Source organism: Aethalodelphis obliquidens, unplaced genomic scaffold (genome assembly GCF_003676395.1).
Source record: "Aethalodelphis obliquidens isolate GAN/ISIS:26980383/991018 unplaced genomic scaffold, ASM367639v1 scaffold45, whole genome shotgun sequence".
Lineage (NCBI taxonomy): Eukaryota > Metazoa > Chordata > Mammalia > Artiodactyla > Delphinidae > Aethalodelphis > Aethalodelphis obliquidens.
In genome coordinates, this window is record NW_020837989.1 from 12,005,291 (window position 1) to 12,028,479 (window position 23,189).

At 38.4% G+C, this 23,189-nt stretch overlaps 1 protein-coding gene across 2 annotated transcripts in view; it reads left to right on the forward strand.

The window, feature by feature from the left end:
* LARS1 (leucyl-tRNA synthetase 1) overlaps positions 1-23,189 on the forward strand; it is a 65,557-nt gene that overhangs the window by 10,843 nt on the left and 31,525 nt on the right. For both annotated transcript variants that reach the window (XM_027081716.1, XM_027081717.1), the window contains exons 5-15: positions 812-949; positions 3,394-3,555; positions 4,197-4,309; positions 8,283-8,346; positions 10,621-10,688; positions 11,026-11,251; positions 12,310-12,397; positions 12,480-12,556; positions 17,853-17,906; positions 18,671-18,811; positions 20,575-20,652. In XM_027081716.1, coding sequence (XP_026937517.1) covers positions 812-949; positions 3,394-3,555; positions 4,197-4,309; positions 8,283-8,346; positions 10,621-10,688; positions 11,026-11,251; positions 12,310-12,397; positions 12,480-12,556; positions 17,853-17,906; positions 18,671-18,811; positions 20,575-20,652 — 1,209 coding nt within the window. The remainder of the gene's footprint in view (positions 1-811; positions 950-3,393; positions 3,556-4,196; positions 4,310-8,282; positions 8,347-10,620; positions 10,689-11,025; positions 11,252-12,309; positions 12,398-12,479; positions 12,557-17,852; positions 17,907-18,670; positions 18,812-20,574; positions 20,653-23,189) is intronic.

Below are 23,189 nucleotides of genomic sequence, written 5' to 3' on the forward strand. Positions count from 1 at the left end.
GCGGCATGTGGGATCCTCCCGGACCGGGGCACAAACCCGCATCCCCTGCATCGGCAGGTGGACTCCCAACCACTGCACCACCAGGGAAGCCCTCCCCTCCCTTTTTTGAAATTCACAATTCTATATTTGTATTTTTCTCATAACTTTAACACTGTCTACTTGGTGTCATCTTTGTTTGTGACAGTGGACTTATGGTACAGCTGAAAAGAGCTGGGGTTGAAAGTGCAGGTTCATGTTGTAATTCTGCAGCTTACTAGCTTTATAACCTTGGATAAATCCCTTCATCTTTCAGTGTTTGTATTCTAACTTAGTGTCTGTCCTATCTACCTAAATTTCAGAGTCAGGTTTTTCTTTTAAATAAATAAATTTTTTTTTTTATTTATTTTTGGCTGTGTTGGGTCTTCATTGCTGTGTGCGAGCTTTCTCTAGTTGTGGCGAGAAGGGGCTGCTCTTCATTGCGGTGCACAGTCTTCTCATTGCAGTGACTTTTCTTGTTATGGAGCACGGGCTCTAGGCACGTGGGCTTCAGTAGTTGTGGGCACGCGGGCTTTAGTAGTTGTGACACGAGGGCTCTAGAGTGCAGGCTCAGTAGTTGTGGCGCACGGGCTTAGTTGCTCCGCGGCATGTGGGATCTTTCCGGACCAGGGCTCAAACCCGTGTCCCTTGCACTGGCAGGTGGATTCTTACCCACTGCACCACCAGGGAAGCCCCAGAGTCAGTTTTAGTTGGCCATAGAAACAACAACAAAACTCAAATTGTTTCCACCTTGAATTTTTAACTTTACCATCTCTAATGTTGTGTTTTTTTGTAGGCATGTGCTGATAAATTGAAAAGAGAAATAGAGCTTTATGGTTGCCCCCCTGATTTTCCAGATGAGGAAGAGGAAGAAGAAGAAATCAGTATTAAAACAGAAGATATAATAATTAAGGATAAAGCTAAAGGAAAAAAGGTTTGGTGGTTTGATCATACTTATTTTGGTTGAAGTTTTATATTTATATTTGTCTGATTTATATGTACATTCCCAGTACTAGCATAGTACCTGACACATAAAAAATACTCAGTAATTTTTAAAAAGTAATAAAGCAGAATTATCTTTCTCACTTTTTGATTGCCTTTTTTTCCCCTTTTTACTTTATTTTGACATAATTTTAGACTTACAGAAGAATTACAGGATTGTACAGGGTTCCCTTAGAATCTTAACCCAGTTACATCTTATATAACCATGGTACAGTTCTCAAAACTAAGAAACCAACATTGAACAATACTGTTTAAGAAACTACATACTTCATTTGGATTTAACAGTTTTTCCTTAATATCCTTATTCTGTTCCAAGATCCAGTCCAAAATCCCATTTTGCATTTCCTTCTCATGTCTTTTCTTCTGTCTTCCATGATCTTGGCACTTTTGAAGAGTACTGGTCAGATAACTTATAGAATGTCCCTCATTTTGGGTTTGTCTAATGCTTTCTCATGAGTAGATTGAGAGGTGATATGTCCTCAGTGCATCATATCAGGGAGTATAAGATATTGATATATCTTATTACTGGTGCTGTTAACCTTGATTATTTGGTTTGGGTGGTGTCTGTTAGGTCTTTCTCCTGTGAAGATTTTATTTTTCCCTTTGTAATTCATTGTTTGTTTTGAGAGAGATACTTTGAGGCTATGGAAATAATACCTTGTTTCTTTTTTTGTTTTTAAACCATTGCATTGTATGCTTTATATTTTAAAGACTTTTATTTATTTTGGCTGCATTGGGTATTAGTTGTGGCACTCGGGATCTTCATTGTGGCATGCAGGATCTTTTAGTTGTGTGTGGTATGTGGACTTCTTAGTTGTGGCATTCGGGCTTCTTAGTTGTGGCATGTGGACTCTTAGTTGTGATGCAAACTCTTAGCTGTGGCATGCATGCAGGATCTAGTTCCCTGACCAGGGATCGAACCCGGGCCCCCTGTGCTGGGAGTGCGGCGTCTTACCCACTGGATCACCAGGGAAGTCCCAATATCTTGTTTCTTTTTATATATTTGCTCACTAATTTTAGCATTCATCATTGGATCTTCCCTGCAGTGGTTATTGCTGCATATTTTGTTCTAATGGTGATTTTCAGTTTCCCTCATTCCTTCTACATTTATTATCTGGAATTCTTCTGAAAGGAAAAGTTGTTTTTTCTCCCTCATTTACTTATCTGTTAATTTCTTTTTTATATCAGTGTGGATTCATGCATATTTATTTATTCTTTGGGTTATAATCTAATCCTATTGGGTTTTTTTGAGTTATTGTTATTGCTCAAATTGTTCTAGCAATGGCCATTGGGGGAATCTTTTAGGTGGGCTCCTGTGTCCATTTGACATGCCCCCATCTTTTTTCCTTTTTCTATTTCTTTCTTTCTCTTTTCTTTTCTTTTTTTTTTTTTTTTTTTTTTGAGCACTTCTATACATTCAGGTGCCACAAGATGCTCCAGGCTCATTTTGTATTTTCCCTGTTTTAGCCCCAGAGTCAACCACTTTTCCAAGGAGTCCTCTTTCCTTTTATTGAAATATGGTATTTAGAAACTAAGTTCTGAGTGCTAGTTATGCTCATTGTTTCTAGGTCCTCTCAGTAGAAAGAGCAAGGAAATATATGTATGTCTACTAACCCACTTATATGTACGTGTCTGTATTTATTTCTTTATACATTTTAAAAAATTTCTTTATATTTTTTAAATAAGTTTTTTTTTAATTAATGTAAACTCTTCCTTCCTTCCTTCCTTCCTTCCTTCCTTTCCTTCCTTTCCTTTCCTTTCCTTTCCTCTCTTCCTCCCTCCCTCCCTCCCTCCTTCCCTCCCTCCCTCCTTTCCTCCATCTCTCTCTCACTCTTCACAGGGTATCGTTGTGTTGGTTTGACAAGTGCATGGAGTCATGTTTCTACCACCACAGTACTATACAGAACAGTTTCCTCAGCCCCCAGATTCCTTGTCCTACCTTTTTATAATTCAGCCTTTTTGCCTACCTCCAGTCTCTGGCATGTGGTTACCTTTTTGATATTGGTAAATATTGGAAAAGGAGGAAACTCTTGTTAGCAGCTTATTCATAACTAAAAAAGATGCATATGGTATTTGAAAAAAGGAAATAGAGAAGGTTTGGTGCTAAGATCTTATCTTTGTGATGATAACTTTTTATGGTTCCACCTCTGTATTGATAGTTATCTTTGGTGTCAGAATCCAGGTATCAGACTATATGGTTTGGCAAACAGAACAGTACATCCAGATCCTGCACTATTCTGACATGTCAACAGTACTGTTTTAGATTTTAAAAAACTACCAAATAGGATTATTCACTTAAAATTACTGTGGTCCTGGAATTTGTTAGCCAGTTGTTAGTTATTCTTTGATGGAGTTTGGTTTTGCTGTTATTTTCAGAGTAAAGCTGCTGCTAAAGCTGGATCTTCTAAATACCAGTGGGACATTATGAAATCCCTTGGTCTGTCTGATGAAGAGATAGTCAAATTTTCTGAAGCAGAATATTGGCTTGACTATTTCCCACCACTGGCTGTTCAGGATCTGAAGAGAATGGGTTTGAAGGTATGCCCATCACCCCCAGAGTTTAAGGAAATATGAAAAATACATTATATTTGTGTGATTGAATGAGATTTGGACTACCTCTTAATTTAGAATAGTATATTCCAGTAATGACTCAGTACTGTTATTGTCAGATTAGAACCACATGGGCCTCAATGTAAGCAATGAAGTACTTCAATATTTGTTGTTTTGGAATGTATATACATATATTAACAATTAGTAGAAAGGAATTCTATTCAAAGAATATGAAGAAGCCCACAACATTGTAAATCAACTATACTCCAATAAAATTTAAAAAAAAAAAAAAAAAAGATAAGAAGAAGCCCAAGTGTAGCTTGAATATTTAGGGATACATAAAGGTGTTATGTAAATGCTCCTTCTTAATTTCTTATAATTCCTGTATGTTTAATAGGTAAATGTGTGTGTTTAAAAACTTACATATTAAGCACAAATTAACGTAATTATGACGTATTATATATTTAATAGGTGGAACTTGAAATTTTTTGGTTTCCTTTGATATTTTTGATATAATTCTAAGTTGGAAAATACGGAGTAGAAGAGTAAATAATTGATTCATGGGAATTCCTGTTCATAGAGACCATATAAATTTCTCAAAAATTACCTTTTCCTTTCTCCTTCTGTAGGTAGACTGGCGTCGTTCCTTCATCACCACTGATGTTAATCCTTACTATGACTCGTTTGTCAGGTGGCAGTTTTTAACATTAAGAGAAAGAAGCAAAATTAAATTTGGGAAGCGGTGAGTTTGTTGTCCTTCGGTATAATAAAGTAAAAATCATGTAATTCCTGCATTATAATTCAGTGTGCCCCAGAGCTTACTTTTTTCCATTATCTTTTCTCTTTTTATAATTTCTCTTTTTGTTCTCTTGTTTCCTTTGAATTCCTTTTTGTCTGGCTGGTGTCTCAGTTTCTCTGAGCTGCTTAGTGGTTGTGACAAATAGAACCAGGGAGAATAGGGGTCTCACTAAAGATTCTCTCTTACGTTCTCACTAAAGATTCTCTTAAGTATTCTAGCCAAGTAGAAAAATAAACTTATTTGTGTTTTAGTTTATCTTTTTGCTCTATAAAATCTTCTATAAAGTTCTTCCTTGATTATATGGATTAATTAAAAGCAATTTGCAATTTTTTTAATTTTTGAATTTTATTTTATTAATTTTTTTATACAGCAGGTTCTTAGTAGTCATCCATTTTATACACATCAGTATATACATGTCAATCCCAATCACCCAATTCAGCACACCACCATACCCACCCCCATAGCGGCTTTCCCCCCTTGGTGTCCATACATTTGTTCTCTATATCTCTGTCTCAACTTCTGCCCTGCAAACTGGTTCATCTGTACCATTTTTCTAGGTTCCACATACATGCGTTAATATACGATATTTGTTTTTCTTTCTGACTTAACTTCACTCTGTATGACAGTCTCTAGATCCATCCACGTCTCAACAAATGAACCAATTTCATTCCTTTTTATGGCTGAGTAATATTCCATTGTATATATGTAACACATCTTCTTTATCCATTCGCCTGTCGATGGGCATTTAGGTTGCTTCCATGACCTGGCTATTGTAAATAGTGCTGCAATGAACATTGGGGTACATGTGTCTCTTTGAATTATGGTTTTCTTTGGGTATATGCCCAGTAGTGGGATTGCTGGATCATATGCTAATTCTATTTGTAGTTTTTTAAGGAAGCTCCATTACTGTTCTCCATAGTGGCTGTATCAATTTACATTCCCACCAGCAGTGCAAGAGGGTTCTCTTTTCTCCACATCCTCTCCAGCATTTGTTGTTTGTAGATTTTCTGATGATGCCCATTCTGACTGGTGTGAGGTGATACCTCATTGTAGTTTTGATTTGCATTTTTCTAATAATTAGTGATGTTGAGCAGCTTTTCATGTGCTTCTTGGCCATCTGTATGTCTTCTTTGGAGAAATGTCTATTTAGGTCTTCTACCCACTTTTGGATTGGGTTGTTTGTTTCTTTAATATTGAGCTGCATGAGCTATTTATATATTTTGGAGATTAATCCTTTGTCCATTGATTCGTTTGCAAATATTTTCTCCCATTCTGAGGGTTGTTTTTTTATCTTGTTTATGGTTTGCTTTGCTGTGCAAAAGCTTTGAAGTTTCATTAGGTCCTATATGTTTATTTTTGTTTTTATTTCCATTACTCTAGGAGGTGGATCAAAAAAGATCTTGCTGTGATTTATGTGAAAGAGTGTTCTGCCTACGTTTTCCTCTAAGAGTTTTATAGTGTCCAGTCTTACATTTAGGTCTCGAATCCATTTTGAGTTTATTTTTGTGTATGGTGTTAAGGAGTGTTCTAATTTCATTCTTTTACATGTAACTGTCCAGTTTTCCCAGTATCACTTATTGAAGAGACTGTCTTTTCTCCATTGTATATCCTTGCCTCCTTTGTCAGAGATTAGTTGACCATAGGTGCGTGGGTTTATCTCTGGGCTTTCTATCTTGTTCCATTGATCTGTGTTTCTGTTTTTGTGCCAGTACCATATTGTCTTCATTACTGTAGCTTTGTAGTATAGTCTGAAGTCAGGGGGTCTGATTCCTCCAGCTCCGTTTATTTCCCTCAAGACTGCTTTGGCTACTCGGGGTCTTTTGTGTCTCCATACAAATTTTAAGGTTTTTTGTTCTAGTTCTGTAAAAAATGCCATTGGTAATTTAATAGGAATTGCATTGAATCTGTAGATTGCTTTGGGTAGTATAGTCATTTTCACAGTATTGATTCATCCAATCCAAGAACATGGTCTATCTCTCCATCAGTTGGTATCCTCTTTAATTTCTTTCATCAGTATCTTATAGTTTTCTGCATACAGGTCTTTTGTCTCCGTAGGTAGGTTTATTCCTAGGTATTGTATTCTTTTTGTTGCAATGGTAATTGGGAGCGTTTCCTTAATTTCTCTTTCAGATTTTTCATCATTAGTGTATAGGAATGCAAGAGATTTCTGTGTATTAATATTGTATCCTGCAACTTTACCAAATTCATTGATTAGCTCTAGTAGTTTTCTGGTGGCATCTTTAGGATTCTCTATGTGTAGTATCATGTCATCTGCAAACAATGACAGTTTTACTTCTTCTTTTCCAATTTGTATTCCTTTTATTTTTTTTTCTTCTCTGATTGCCGTGGCTAGAACTTCCAAAACTATGTTGAATAATAGTGGTGAGAGTGGACATCCTTGTCTCGTTCCTGATCTTAGAGGAAATGCTTTCAGTTTTTCACCATTGAGAATGATGTTGGCTGTGGGTTTTTCGTATATGGCCTTTATTATGTTGAGGTAGGTTCCCTCTATGCCTGTGTCTTTTGGTTGGCGCATTTAATCCATTCACGTTTAAGGTAATTATCGATATGTATGTTCCTATGACCATTTTCTTAATTGTTTTGGGTTTGTTTTTGTTGGTCCTTTTCTCCTCTTGTGTTTCCCACTTAGTGAAGTTCCTTTAGCATTGTTGTAGAGCTGGTTTGGTGGTGCTGAATTCTCTTAGCTGTTGCTTGTCTGTAAAGCTTTTGATTTCTCCATCGAATCTGAATGAGATCCTTGCAGGGGAGAGTAATCTTGGTTGTAGGTTCTTCCCTTTCATCACTTTAAGTATATCATGCTACTCCCTTCTGGCTTGTAGAGTTTCTGCTGAGAAATCAGTTGTTAACCTTATGGGAGTTCCCTTGTATGTTATTTGTTGTTTTTCTCTTGCTGCTTTCAATCATTTTTCTTTGTCTTTAATTTTTGCCAGTTTGATTACTGTGTGTCTCGGTGTATTTCTTCTTGGGTTTATCCTGTATGGGACTTTCTGCGCTTCCTGGACTTGGGTGGCTCTTTCCTTACCCATGTTAGGGAAGTTTTTGACTGTAATCTCTTCCAGTATTTTCTCAGGTCCTTTCTCTCTCTCTTCTGCTTCTGGGACCCCTATAATGCGAATGTTGTTGCGTTTAATGTTATCTCAGGGTCTCTTAGACTGTCTTCATTTCTTTTCATTCTTTTTTCTTTATTCTGTTCCGCAATAGTGAATTCCACCATTCTGTCTTCCAGGTCACTTATCCGTTCTGCCTCAGTTATTCTGCTATTGATTCCTTCTAGTGTAGTTTTCATTTCATTTATTGTATTGTTCATCTCTGTTTGTTTGTTCTTTAATTCTTCTTGGTCTTTTTTAAACATTTCTTGCATCGTCTCGATCTTTGCCTCCATTCTTTTTCCGAGGTCCTGGATCATCTTCACTGTCATTTTTCTGAATTCTCTTTCTGGAAGGTTGCCTATCTCCACTTCATTTAGTTGTTTTTCTGGGGTTTTATCTTGTTCCTTCATCTGGTACATAGCCCTCTGCCTTTTCATCTTGTCTGTCTTTCTGTGAATGTGGTTTTTGTTCCACAGGCTGCAGGATTGTAGTTCTTCTGCTGTCTGCCTTATGCTATTTTCATTTTAAAGGCAAATTTATATTTTACAGTCTTCTGTTTCATACCATAAAGCCAAGATCAGTGAATATTTTTCAGTGGTATTACCTTTGATGAAGGCAGAAAGCTTTCATTAAATAACTATGTTGGCAGTAGAACTCGCCATAAAAGCATAAAAATGATGTAGACATCTGCTCATTTAGAAGTTTTAGTTAGAAGAAATATTGTGATGGTTAGGTGCAACACTGGCAAATATGTTAGGATAAAACTTGTACGTTATAATAATATTTGTCACTTACTTATTTTTTAGGTATACCATTTATTCTCCAAAAGATGGACAGCCTTGTATGGATCATGACAGACAAACTGGAGAGGTAATTATTTGTGCCATAGAGTAGCTATTGTAATAATTCTTTTTTTAAATAAATTTACTTGTTTGATTATTTTTGGCTGTGTTGGGTATTTGTTGCTGCATGTGGGCTTTTCTCTAATTGCGGCAAGTGGATGCTACTCTTTGTTGTGGTGTTCAGGCTTCTCATTGCGATGGCTTCTCTTTGTTGTGGAGCATGGGCTCTAGGTGTGTGAGCTCTAGGCGCTCAGGCTTCAGTAGTTTGACACGCGGGTTCAATAGTTGTGGCACATGGGCTTAGTTGCTCTGCGGCTAGTGGGATCTTCCCGGAGCAGGGCTTGAACCCGTGTCCCCTTCATTGGCTGGCGGATTCTTAACCACTGTGCCACCAGGGAAGTCCCTATTGTAATAATTCTTAATGTGGGTATAGAGTTTAAGAAATAGATTAGAAATCTAAAAATCACTTTATTTCAGTGCTGAGGTGTATAGTCATGATACTCTGGTGGCTGTTAAGCCAGAGGCAGAATGTCATCATAGGTACCTGTATCTTGTTAAGGACCTTGCTACTCCAAGAGTAGCACTAGGTTCAGCTGCATCAGCTTGTGTTAGAAAAGCACATTTTTGTTTGTTCGTCTGTTTTTTTTTTTTTTTTTTTTTTTAAATTTATTTATTTATTTATATTTGGCTGTGTTGGGTCTTTGTTTCTGTGCGAGGGTCCTCTCTAGTTGAGGCGAGCGGGGGTCACTCTTCATCGCGGTGTGCGGGCCTCTCACTATCGCGGCCTCTCTTGTTGCGGAGCACAGGCTCCAGACGCGCACGCTCAGTAGTTGTGGCTCACGGGCCTAGTTGCTCTGCGGCATGTGGGATCTTCCCAGACAAGGGATCGAACCCGTGTCCCCTGCATTAGCAGGCAGATTCTCAACCACTGCGCCACCAGGGAAGCCCTGTTCGTCTGTTTTTTGTTTTTGTTTTGTTTCTTTGGCTGCTGTGCCTGGCTTGTGGGATTCCCTGACCAGGGATCGAACCCAGGCAACTTGGTAGAGAAAGCGCAGAGTCCTAACCACTGGACTGCCTGGGAAATCCTAGAAAAGCAGATTCTTGAACCTCACTCCCAAATTGCTGAATCAGAAGCTCTGGGGGTGGGGCCTAGGAACCTGTCTTAATGTGTTCTCAGTGTGATTCATATGCCTGCTAATGTTTGAGAAGAACTGCTTGGAGAGTGCACTGCTCTAAAAGGAGAGCATGAGGAAAGGTAATGAGATATGTGGTTAACTGTTGTACGCAGATTCCATTTATACTTGCTTTGGTCACATGCCTACTTACTTATTTCCAAAGTACTTCCAGCCATGCATGACATCAGTTCATTCTACATTCCTGTAGGACACATTCGTGACATTATTCCTTGTAATACTTGAATGAAGTAAGGGTAAGTCATTTGCCTAAAGCCTTGGCACAGTAAATCAACAGCAATGCCAGGATCTGAACTTTGCAGTCCCTATGAGTGTGTCATACTTTGTTACCACCTTTGAACACATTTGTAGTCTAGCAACTACCTTTCAAAATCAGCCTTCAATTATGATGTAACTTATTTGACAGAAATGAGTGTTAATCATAATTTTGAAAGATTTGAGGGCCTTCAAAGGCCCAGTTTACTATGCTAAGTTTTAATATAGTCAGTGGTAGCAGTATCCTAAATTTCAATAGTACATCATAGTTTTTCACAGCATTTTCCTATCATTATCTTAGGTTTTCCTCAGGACAGTCCTGTATGAGTCACAGCACAGTTATTTTACAGATGAGGAAATGAAGGCTCAGAGTGATTGTGACTCCTTGGGTCAAGCCACAAGTGAGGGCCCAAGCTAGGTTTTGAATGCACATCATCTGACCCCTGGTCCAGTGTATGTCTGTGATGACTGCTCTGTAGGATTGATGTTGGTTGTATCTTCTAACTCCCATTTTGGCAAATACTATTTTGGCTGATTAATCCAAGTCACTTCATTTTTTTTTCCCGCTGTTCTTCCCTCTCAAGGGAGCTCTTAGCAAATCTTACTTAGTACAGTCTGGGCCTCCTTGATCGGTTTTGGTCTGGTGTGGGGTGGGATGGTGGTCTTCAAGTCATTTTTACACATTAGGCTTCCATGTGGTCAGCACACCACTGGCAGTCTCTTCATTGGGAGAAAGAATTATTCTAACAATGCAGGAACCCATTTTAGAAATTTGAATCAGATCTCTCACATAGATTAGTAGGTGTAGTCCAAGCCTTTCTTTCTCCCTTGAATTTTTGTTTTATTTTGTTTAGGGTGTTGGACCTCAGGAATATACTTTAATCAAGTTGAAAGTGCTTGAGCCATACCCATCCAAATTAAGGTAGGTTTGCTACCTATCTTAATAGGTAGAAGAATTGTTGCTTCATCTTTTTTTTTTTTTTTTGCCGTACGCGGGCCTCTTAACTGCTGTGGCCTCTCCCGTTGTGGAGCACAGGCTCCGGATGTGCAGGCTCAGTGGCCATGGCTCACGGGCCCAGCTTCTCCGCGGCATGTGGGATCTTCCTGGACCGGGGCACGAACCCGTGTCCCCTGCATCGGCAGGCGGACTCTCAACCACTGCGCCACCAGGGAAGCCCTGCTTCATCTTTTTGAAATATCAGATAGTTGTGATGGAATCCATAATGTTTTTTGCATAAATGTATATTTTTTCTTCCTAGTGGCTTGAAAGGGAAAAATATCTTCTTGGTAGCTGCTACTCTCAGACCTGAGACCATGTTTGGACAGACAAACTGTTGGGTTTGCCCTCATATGAAGTACATTGGATTTGAGACAGTGAATGGAGATATATTCATCTGCACCCAAAGAGCCGCAAGGAATATGTCATACCAGGGCTTTACCAAGGACAGTGGAGTGGTGCCTGTTGTTAAAGAGTTAATGGGAGAGGTAAGTTGGGTAACAGACTTTATTTTAGTGCATGAATTTAGAGGAAAATGTCAAAAATGAAGTTTGAGAAAACATTTAAAAAAACCTTTTAATTGAGGTATACGTTACAGTCAAATGTGTTAAGTCATAAATGTGTATATTTTTGGTGTGTTTTTTTCCTGTTCTTAAATGCAACTTTTTTCCATGTTAATTTGAACAGATTCTGGAATGAGGAAAATGGGTGGTATAAATTTAAAAATAGCTTTCAACCTTTAAGGCTATTATTATATTTAGCCTTTATCCTATATGACTATAAATTCCATAAGCAGCTTATGTATATTAATAAAGTGGAAGGGTGGGAACTATATGGAATTGAAAAGTGCATTCCTTAGGTAAACAAGCAGCTGCAAGCTGTTTGTGTGTTTTGTTTTGTTTTTTTTTGGCTGTGCCGAGCGGCATGTGGGATCTTAGTTCCCTGACCAGGGATTGAACCTGAGCTCCCTGCATTGGAAGTGTGGAGTCTTAACCACTGGACTGCTGGGGAAGCCCCGCAAGCTGTTTGTTGATACATGAGAATATGGGTCCAGTATTATCCGACCTTCTGATTTTTTCTTTTAAGATACATCTTTTTAATTCAGTTTGTCTTCCTAATTATCATTTAAAATAGAGATACAGTATTCTATCTTGTTGATGTTTCATATTTTATTAAGTGATTTTTTTATCATTTAAAGTTTTAGTTGTTTCCAGGTTTTGCTAATGTAGTTAACACAGCATTGGGGAGATTCTCAAAGAAAAAATAATTCTTTTTCCTGTGAGGTAAATTCCTAGGATTGGATTGCTGGGTCCAAGTTGGATTCCTATATTGTTTTCCTCAAGCAATGTATAAGTGTACTAATTTCCTCACAACCTTGCAAGATTTGGGTATTATAATTATTTTCAATTATTTTTAGTCTAGTAGGTATAAAAGAATGAGTGTTGTTGATTATTAGCTTCTCAGGGCTTAAAATGTTAACATTGTTTTAAATTTTAATGATTAGAATAAGTTACTTCTGTTTTATGCTGATCTTTTTCTTACATAGGATATTCTTGGTGCATCACTTTCTGCACCTTTAACATCCTATAAGGTGATCTATGTTCTCCCAATGCTCACCATCAAGGAGGATAAAGGTAAAGAGTTTATTTCTTTCTAGAAATTCTTTGCGAAACGCATTCTGGTTATATTAGTTAATTCTACAGTTTCTTTTATAAGGTACTGGTGTGGTCACAAGTGTTCCTTCTGACTCCCCCGATGATTTTGCTGCCTTCAGAGACTTGAAGAAAAAGCAAGTGAGTATCTGTGTTTCATGTTCCTATTTCCTCTTCATCATCTCATTGGTTAGGTACCACTGAACTAATTATTGGATTAGGCTAAAAAGCTATGCGTGTATCTTTGAAATGCTACCTTTAACCTGTTTCTTGATATTTATATGTTTTTCTATGATTTGAATTTTAAATATCGATGTAAAATTTATAGAATCTTTTTTTTTTTTTGGCTGTGCTGTGTGGCATGTGGGATCTTAGTTCCCTGACCAAGGATAGAATCCACGCCCCGCTGCAGTGTAAGCGTGGAGTCTTAACCACTGGACTGCCAGGGAAGTCCCCATAGAATCTTTTTTTTTTTTTTTTTTTTTTTTTTTTGCGGTACGCGGGCCTCTCACTGTTGTGGCCTCTCCCATTGCGGAGCACAGGCTCCGGATGCGCAGGCTTAGCAGCCATGGCTCACGGACCTAGCCGCTCCGTGGCAGGTGGGATCTTCCCAGACCGGGGCACGAACCCGTGTCCCCTGCATCGGCAGGCAGACTCTCAACCACTGCGCCACCAGGGAAGCCCCCCATAGAATCTTTAAGACTTATTTTTTTAGAGCAGTTTTAGGTTCATAATAAAAATTGAGAGGAAGGTACAGAGATTTCCCATATACCCCCTGCTTCAACACCTGCATAGCCTCCCCCATTATTAGTATCACTCACCAGAGTGGTACTTTTTTTTTTTTTTTTTACTGAAGATGAACCTACATTGACACATCATAATCACCCAAAGTCCGTAGTTTACCTTAGGGTTCACTCTTGGTGGTGTACATTCTGTGGATTTGGACGAATGTATAATAACATGTGTCCATCATTATACTACACAGGATTTTCACTGCCTTAAAAATCCTCTGTGCTCGGGCTTCCCTGGTGGCGCAGTGGTTGAGAGTCCGCCTGCTGATGCAGGGGTCATGGGTTTGTGCCCCGGTCCGGGAAGATCCCACATGCCGTGGAGCGGCTGGGCCGCTGAGCCTGTGCGTCCGGAGCCTGTGCGCTGCAGTGGGAGAGGCCACAACAGTGAGAGGACCGCGTACTGGGAAAAAAAAAAAAAAAACCTCTGTGGTCTTTTTGTTCGTCTCTCCTCCCTCCCACCCCTGGCAACCACTGATCCCTCCCTCCCTCCCTCCCTCCCTCCCTCCCTTCCTTCCTTCCTTCCTTCCTTCCTTCCTTCCTTCCTTCCTTCCTCCCTCCCTTCTTCCCTTCCTCCCTCCCTCCCTCCCTCCCTCCTTCCCTCCCTCCCTCCCTCCGGGTCTTAGTTAGGACACGTGTGATCTTCGTTGCAGCATGTGGGATCTAGTTCCCTGACCAAGGATCAAACCCTGGCCCCCTGCGTTGGGAGTGTGGAGTCTTAACCACTGGACCACCAGGGAAGTCCCCACTGATCTTTTTTTTTGTCACCATAGTTTTACCTTCCCAGAAAGTCATATAGTTGGAATCATACAGTATGTAGCCTTCTTAGATTTTCTTTCAATTAGCAATATGTATTTAAGGTTTCTCATGTCTTTTCATAGCTTGATAGCATATTTCTTTTTAGCACTAATAATATTCTGTTGTCTGGATGTACATTTATTCATTCACCTGATGAAGAACATCTTGGTTGCTAACAAGTGTTGGCAGTTATGAGTAAAGCTGCTGTAAACATCCGTGTGCAGGATATTGTATAGACAACTCTTTTGCGTAAACACCAAGGAGTGCGATTGCTGTATCATATGGTAAAAGTATGTGTAATTTTGTAAGAAACCACCAAACTGTCTTCCAAAGTGGCTGTACCATTTTGCATTCTTACCAGCAATGTATGAGAGTTCCTGTTGCTCCACATCCTTGTCAGCATTTGGTATTGTCAGTTTTCCAGATTTTGGCCATTGTAATTGGTGTGTAGTCATATCTCATTGTTTTATTTTGCATTTTCTTGATGGCAGATGTTGTGGAGTGTTTTTTCATATGCTTGTTTGCCATCTGTGTATCTTCTTTGGTGAGATTTGTCTGTTAAGGTCTTTGGCTGATTTATTTATTTATTTTAAATGAGTTGTTTTAATTATAGGTGGTACAGAATTCAGGATAGAACCAAGACTTAAGAACACATTTTGGCAGGCTTCTGGGCTGGGTTTATGCAGGTCTCATAAGCTAAGAAATGGCTGAGAACTAAAGACAAGATGAGCCACTGTATGATTTTTTTTTTTAACAAAAGTTTATTCTTAAATGTACAATAGGTTCCAAGACAACACTTCATTCTAGCTATAAGTGGCAACAGATACTATGGCAGGGAGTTCAGATGTTTAAACAGGAATGGAATTAGGATCATCATTGCCTCAAACACAAGGAACAGCTTACTTTTTGCCAGATTTTTTAATAACACCTGTGGCCAGGGGGGCCTTTCCCTGCGGCCTTCGCTTTTAGCTCCTTGAGTTTCTTCTGCTCCTCCTTCTGTTTCTGCTTGAATGCCTTACCTTCCTTGTCTATCTCCTTGGCTTGCTTCTTGGCGTGCTTCAGGGGCTTCTCCTCGCCACCTTCAGGGCCCAACATGGTGCCTGCCACCCCTTCCCCAGAGCCTGCTCCTGGAAGCCTTATTTTTTAAATCAGGTTGTTTGTTTTCTTATTGTTGAGTTTTAAGAGTTCTTTGTATATTTAAGAGTCCTTTATCAGATGTGTTTTTTGAAAATATTTTTTCTCAGTGTGTGGTTTGTCTTTCAATTCTCTTGATGTTGTCTTTTGCAGAGAAGAACTTTTTAATTTTAATGAAGTCCAGCTTATCAATGATTTCTTTCATAGATTATGTCTTTGGTGTTGTATCTAAAAAGGCATCACCATATGCGTGGACATTTAGGTTTTTTCCTGTGTTATCTTCTAGGAGTTTTATAGTTTTGTGTTTTACATCTAGGTCCATGATCTGTTTTGAGTTAATTTTTGTGTTGAGTGTCAGGTCTGTGTCTAAATTCATTTTTTTGCTTGTGGATGTCCAGTTGTTCCAGTAACATTTGTTGAAGAGACTGTCTTTGCTCCATTGTATTGCCTTTGCTCCTTTGTCAAAGATCAGTTGACTGTATTTATGAGGGACTCTTTCTGGGCTCTCTGTTATGTTCCATTGATCTATCTGTCTGTTCTTTTGCCAGCACCACACTATCTTGGTTATTATAACTTTATTATAAGTAAGTCTTGAAGTCAGACAGTGTCAGTCTTCTAACTTTATTCTTCTTTTATATTGAGTTGGCTATCCTGGAGCTTATTCCTCTCCACATAAACTTTGGAATCAGTTTGTTGATATCCATAAAGTAACTGGCTAGAATTTTGATTGAGAGTGTATTGAATCTGTTGGTTAAGTTGAAAAGAACTGACATCTTGACAACATTATGTCTTCTAATCCTTGAACATGGAATATCTCTCCATTTATTCAGTTCTTCTTTGATGCTGTTCATCAGAGTTTTGTAGTTTTCCTCATATCTTACATTTACATTGTTAGTTTTGTACCTAAGTGCAATTGAACAACACAGGTTTGAACTGTGCAGGTCCATTTATAAGTCTTTTTTTCAATAAATATGTACTACAGTACCAGGTGATCTGTGGTTGATTGAATTTGCAGATGTGGAACCATGGATACAGTGGTCTGACTGTAAAGATATATGCAGATTTTTGACTGCTTGGGGTAGTTGGCACCACTAACCCCCATGTTGTTGAAGGGGCAACTGTATTTAATTTTGGGGGTTACTAATGTAAATGGTATTGTGTTTTTAATTTCAAGTTCCATTTGTTAATTGTTGGTATATAGGAACACCATTGAATTTTGTGTTTTAGCCGTGTATCCTGCAACCTTTCTATAATTGCCTGTTAGTTCTAGGACTTTTTTTTGTTGATTCTTTTGGATTTTCTACATAGGTGATCATGCTATCTGCAAACAATGACAGTTTTGTCTTCCTTCGCAGTCTGTATACCTTTTCTTTTCTTGCCTTATTTAATTACCAAGAGCATTCAGTATGATGTTGAAAAGGAGTAGTGAGAGGGGATATGTATTGTGTCTGATCTTAGTGGGAAAGCTTTGAATTTTTTGAAAATCATCAAGTATGATTTTAGCTGTAGGTTGGTTTTTTGTTTGTTTGTTTGTTTTTTTCTTTGGCCACACTGCGTGGCTTGTGGGATCTTGGTTCCCCGACCAGGGATTGAACCCTGCCCCCTGGCATTGAAAGCACGGAGTCCTAACCACTGGACCGCCAGGGAATTCCCTAGCTGTAGGTTTTTTATACATAGTCTTTACCAAGTTGAGAAAATCTGCTTCTATTCTAGTTTACTGAGAGTTTTTATCTTGAATAGGTATTGGATTTGGCCAAATACTTTTTTTCATCTGTTGATATGATTGTGTGATTATTCTTTTTTAACCTGTTGATGTGATGGATTTCATAAAACTTTTGAAAAAAGATTTGAGAAAAATTTTCTAATATTCACATTTTCATTGCAACCTGGAATATGAACCTCATTTTAAGTGGTGTGTGTGTGTGTGTGTGTGTGTGTGTGTGTGTGTGTGTGTGTGTGTGCATGCGTGCGTGCATTTTTGCTTTTGGCTGTACAGTTTCATCATTTAAATCATTCACTCTAACTTAAACTGTTTAGTTTTTTAAAATCATACGTCCTTTCTTGAGATATTTTGTAAAATTAAAAAATTGCTCTCTGTGGAGGGAAAAACAAAAATAGTTTAAAAAAGTTTGGAGGGTGCTTCTCTTAATGATTGTACAGTAAGTCCCCTATATATGAACCTTCAGGTTGTGAACTTTGAAAGCTGCGAATGTGCATCTGGTTCCAGCAAGGAACCAGAACCTGTGCCATCCATGTTAGGCATGAGTGAACTTGCAGCTTGCCCTCCGTGTCCTGTTGCTGATGATCCTTCAGCTCTATCATCTCCCACCTCCTGTCCCTCCTCCAGTCAGTAACTCTTCTTGCCTGTCCACTTGATGCCAGCCCCTGTATGCCAGCTGTTGTACAGTACTATTGTAATATACTTTTCAAGGTACTGTACTGTAAGATTAAAAATATTTTCTTTATTTTTTGTGTTTGTTCGTCTTGTATGTATTATTTGTGTGAAAAGTATTATAAACCTGTTACAGTACAGTACTATATAGCTGATTGTATTAGTTGGGTACCTAGGGTAACTTTGTTGGACTTACGAACAAATTGGACTTATGAACAAATTGGACTTATGAATGTGCTCTGGGAACGGAACTTGTTCGTATGTAGGGGACTTATTGCACCAGTGAACTATTGATCATTATTATTAACTTCCAATTTTTTTGTAGGCTTTACGAGCAAAATATGGAATTAGAGATGACATGGTCTTGCCATTTGAGCCTGTGAGTACATAGATGATTCAGAATATTAATATCCATTTCTTTATTAGAGAACAAAGAGCAGCTAGCACTTTACTTGTCACAGAATTACATAATTGGTAGAGTATGAAATAAGAGGGAGTTTAAGAGTTTGTTTGCTTTAACATGATATCTGCTGTGGTGGATAAGAGCAAAAGAAAAACCAGCAATAGGCATTTTCTTAGCACCTGGCACCTGTAATTCTGAAACAAACAAATAGCCTTTTAGCATTACCAATTTATAGGAGCTTATTTTCTAGTGTGGCCAATTTCCAGGCTTCTAAAGACAAAATTTTGCCATATTACTCATGAATGTTTATGTTTTCATATTAGTATCTGCAGAAGAAAAAAAAATTAAATTACTAGTGAATAATTTTCATGAAGAATCCAGAAGACTTAATATAAACCAGAAATAAGACCATCCATAAATTTAGTTGTTTACAGCGTTTTGCTAGTTTCAACATTATTTAATTAATTATGTGCCAGTGTGGGGTTGAGAGCTGAGGAAGTTGTGTATGTAGTGAGGGAGGGACAGTGCGGGGGTTGGTGCAGAGAATGCGGGGGGTTCCTATGGAGAGTAGGAGGACACATTCACATCTGGATGTTAGTCCCTAATGTGTGACACTGCCCTAGTGATATATAAGATCTGAAGTGACTTCATTGGACAGTAGAGGCAAAAGGACTATGCCTTTAGGGCTGTTTTTGTGTTTATTCAATGTGAATAAGTTCTGACATTGCTCTTTTTTGCAGGTGCCAGTCATTGAAATTCCAGGTTTTGGACAGCTTTCTGCTGTAACCATGTGTGATGAGTTGAAAGTTCAGAGCCAGAATGACCGAGAAAAACTTGCAGAAGCAAAGGAGAAATTATACCTAAGAGGCTTTTATGATGGTGTAAGTAGTAATTTTGTTACCATTTTTATTTGATTTACTTACTCCATGCTCTGTGATTTTCTTCTTAGTGGTTTAGAAAAAAACTATAGAAAAATTCAATATTGTTTCAGCTCTATCCTGTTTTGAGAAGGGATTACTATAAGATTGTGTTCTTCTATTTCCAGATTTGTTTTTTTAATCTATTTTGGTCCAATAGTATTTACGGAAATTCCATTTTTGTGCCCTCTAATCTCTGAGTGAATTTCTTGAGAAGATAAAGTTAGTTCATATTATTTTACAATAAATTCCAAAAGTTTATTGCATGGACCATACCTGGTCCCTTCTTTTGCTCTCTTAATTGTGGAGTTCATATTTTAAATAAGCAGTTTCATTCAGTTCATTAATTTACTTGTTAATGCCTATTCCATGCCATGTTAGCACAACAGACAAGTTGTGAACCTCTCTTTTCTCCTCAATTGTGCATATGTTAACATGGCTTACATTTCCATGGAAAGAAGATGAGGCTAGAGAAAGTAAAAACTCAATCAAGTTGCTAGTGACTTGAGGTTGAAATGAAGATTTTTAAGGCTGTAAGTGAGAATGTTCTTTATTTTTACCTTTACTTTCATTTCTCTGGATAACCAAGAATTGGTTGTATGTCCTTTTTAAAAGTAACTTACACGTTTTGGATGACAGTAAAAGCCAACACTTATAGAGCATTTATATATTAACTTACTTACATCTCAAAATAACCTTGTGAAGTGCCACTTATTCCCAATTTATAGGTGAGGAAATTGAGGCACTAAGAGATTAAGTAATTTAACCTAAGATCAGCCAGACAGCCAGGCAGAGGCAGAACTGGGACTCAAACTAGGCATCTTGGCTCTAAGATTTGTGCTTTTAGCCCCTGTGCCATAATGATCTATAACTATAATTTCATAATGATGAATTAAGTAGATATGAAGCATCTTGGTACGTTAGAGAACTGGGGCAGAAAAAAGAACATGTGTCTTTTCCACTTAAGATAGAAACTATTAAGAATGCCCTGGTGGTCCAGTGGTTAGGACTCTGCACTCATTGCTGAGGGCCCAATTTCAATCCCTGGTCAGGGAACTAAAATCCCAATCCCATATGCCGTGCAGTGTGGCAAAAAAAAAAAAAAAAAAAAAAAAAAAAAAAAACTATTTGAGAGAGTCAACAGGAGTCAGATAGATGGAAGTCAGAGTATCAGCTGGAAGGGGATTGTGGCTTTGCTCTGTGACAGCAATGGGCAAGTCATTACTTTGCCCTAGAATTAAGTCTCCCTGCTACGTAAAAGGCAGAGCTGAAAAACAGTAGGCCTTCCTCTAAGAGCCAAGTTTATCACATGGGCAAGCAAAGGAGAATGCTTGCTGGCAACAGGCCGAGTTGTAAAGAGAAGCCTAAGTGGGGCCGAGCTGCATTTGCTCAGTTCCTTCTCCTAAAGCCTTCAGGAATGATGTGAGTTAGGGTAGAGGAATTCTCTTCACATGGAAACCTGAGAAGTGGGAAGGAAGTGAGCATTTCTTTCTAATCATGTTCATAATACTTATCCTAGTTATACTGAAAGAAAAACAAGTGTGTTGTAAATATTAGCTGTCCAAGCTGTGCCAAAATAAAAATTTATGGTTCTAAATGTGATAAATTTCACACTAAAAATATTTTGGTTGTGTGTGCAAGTAAATTTAGTTAGGGAAAGTTCTAGGGGGGGCACCCAAAGCAAATTTTAATTGTATGTGCTTTTTCCCTACTTCTCATCCTTTTAGGTAATGTTGGTGGATGGATTTAAGGGACAGAAGGTCCAAGATGTAAAGAAGACTATTAAAAACAAGATGATTGACACTGTATGTAATAGGCTATCCTCTGAAGGCTGTTTTAGGAGAAGAGCTTTCAGTTAATAGACTTTACAGTGTTACTTAGCAGTGAGTTCTGTAGTAGAACCTGGAGCTATATTAAAGGTATAATTTTATTTATATATAAAACTGGAGACCTATTTAGCAATTCATTTAACTTGAACATCCCACCTGTAATGTTGATGAAGATAGTGTTCTAAAGTTGGCATGTACAAATCACGCACAGAGAATTTTAGTGATGCTTCCTGGCAGTAACCATTCGAGGTACTGGTAGTTGACAGTTCTTTATGTAGTACTTTATACTTTAATCCTTTTTCCCCTCTTCATTTTTGTTGTAACTTTTTTCTGTTGAGTTACTTAACTTTTGAAATTGAATTTTTATTTTTGACAGTTGTGTATACCCATAATACAGAGAGACAATGATCTGTAAGTCTTATTAAAATAAAAAAAGCAATTTCCTCTCCATCCTTCCACATTCTCTTAAATTTCTCTTCCTTGGACAGGCTTACTTGCATCTCTTTTAGTTATTTCTGTTAGTATTGACCTCTGCCTCTCTTATAGATCTCTAATCTAAATACTTGTAGTGTAATTTAAAAATTTTTCAATTTTAGCCATCAGCCATAGACTTCCTACTGTGGAAGATCAAGATTTAACTCTTCTCCAACCTGTGGCTTCCTCTCTAACCTCGCATTTGTATACACTTCTCCACCCACCATCTTGCTAGTATAGGTATGTTATAATTTATGTTAGAGCAGTAGTCAGTGTGTACGTTTTTGAGACATGGCTGATCCATAATGTAGTATACAATGAGAACTTCTCTTCCCTAGCTTTTGGTTTTCCCTAGAGTTAATAACTGCCCTTTTCCCCCCCCCACTTTTCTTACTTTTAAATACAGTTATCAATACTTCATCCCCAAACTCTGTCCCAACTGTTTATTTCTCCTCTCAGTACCTTCAAACACATGAGTATGCTGTTGTTTACATCTTAGAGAAAGTTCTCCTAGAGCCTTCTGGCCTGTTGTAATTATCCACACCGTTTGCTTACTGTAGGTGTGCTCAGATGTCATCTGGGATGTTCCTCCACCATTACTTAGGATTTCCTTTGCTTCTCTTGAGTTGGATCTGCTGTTTCCTTGCTCCCATGGCTTCTTCTTTCTTATTTACTTTCTTGTTTTGGTGATGCTCTGCCTCTAGTAGTGTTCCTGAAAAACAGTGCCTGGAAGGTAAATTTTTGCGACCTTCCATGTCTGAAGTATCTTTATTCTGTCCTCATACTTGAATGCCTGGGTGTAGGATTCTGGGTTGGAAATAATTTTCCCTTAAAAATTTGAAGGCCATTACCCATGGTGTTCTGGTTCAGTGATGCTGTTGAGAAGTCCCAAACCATTCTGGTAATAATGGATCTTTTATAAGTGACCTGTGTCTCCACTGTTCCCTGCACTGCCCCCCACCATGCCAAAGCTTATAGAATCTTCTCTTTTCTTCCAGTATTTTGAAATTTCATGAAGATTTATTTTGGTGTAGGTCAGTTTTCATTCATTCTTCTGGCTGTATGCTGGGCTCCTTCAATCTGGAAACTTATGTTCTCCAATTTTGGGAAAATTTCTTGACTTTTTTGTTTAATTATTTTATCCCTTTCCATTCTTTATTTTTGCTCTCTGAATTCTTATTATTCAGATATTGGATCTCTTAGACTCTGAAAGTTCTTTTGCTCTTCTATCTGGGGGAGTCCCTCACCTTTTTCTTCCTGTGAGTTTTTGTTCGTTTGTTTACTGTTTTTTTTTTTTTTTTTGCGGTACGCGGGCCTCTCACTGTTGTAGCCTCTCCCATTGTGGAGCACAGGCTCCGGACGCGCAGGCTCAGCGGCCATGGCTCACGGGCCCAGCCGCTCCGCGGCATGTGGGATCTTCCTGGACTGGGGCACAAACCCGTATCCCCTGCATCGACAGGCGGAGTCTCAACCACTGCGCCACCAGGGAAGCCCTTCTGTGTTTTTTATATCTGCTACTTGTGTGCTTGTGTGTGTGTGTATAAATAAATGTTTCTAAGAATTCATTAAAATTTTTTTCTTTGTGTGGAAAATTTCAAATTTATGAAAAAATGGAGTAGTATAATGAATTCTTATGTACCTCTTACCCAGCTTCAGCATTTACCAACTCAGAGCCAGTTTAAGAGCTTATTGTTATCTGATCCTTTTTTTATAGGATGCCGCTATTCTTGTTTCAGGGGTATGAAACTTTAATCTCTTATTAATCTGAGGAAGACTATTGATATTTAAGAGTGGGTACAAAAAGATGATTGGAACCTTTTTGGATATGGGTAGGGCTTGTCTCTGGGCTTCGCTGGGAGAGAGCTGGAAGGTCCATTTGGACCTTAGGGAGACCTGATGTTAGCCTTGATGTTAATTAGGGCTTCTTGGTTTGTTAGATTCCCCTCAGAAGATTCTTCAGTTTCCGGTTTAAACGGTCTAAACTAACTGAGCATTTTGGGAGCTAAATGGTGGAAGATTACTAGGTTGGGTTCCAACAC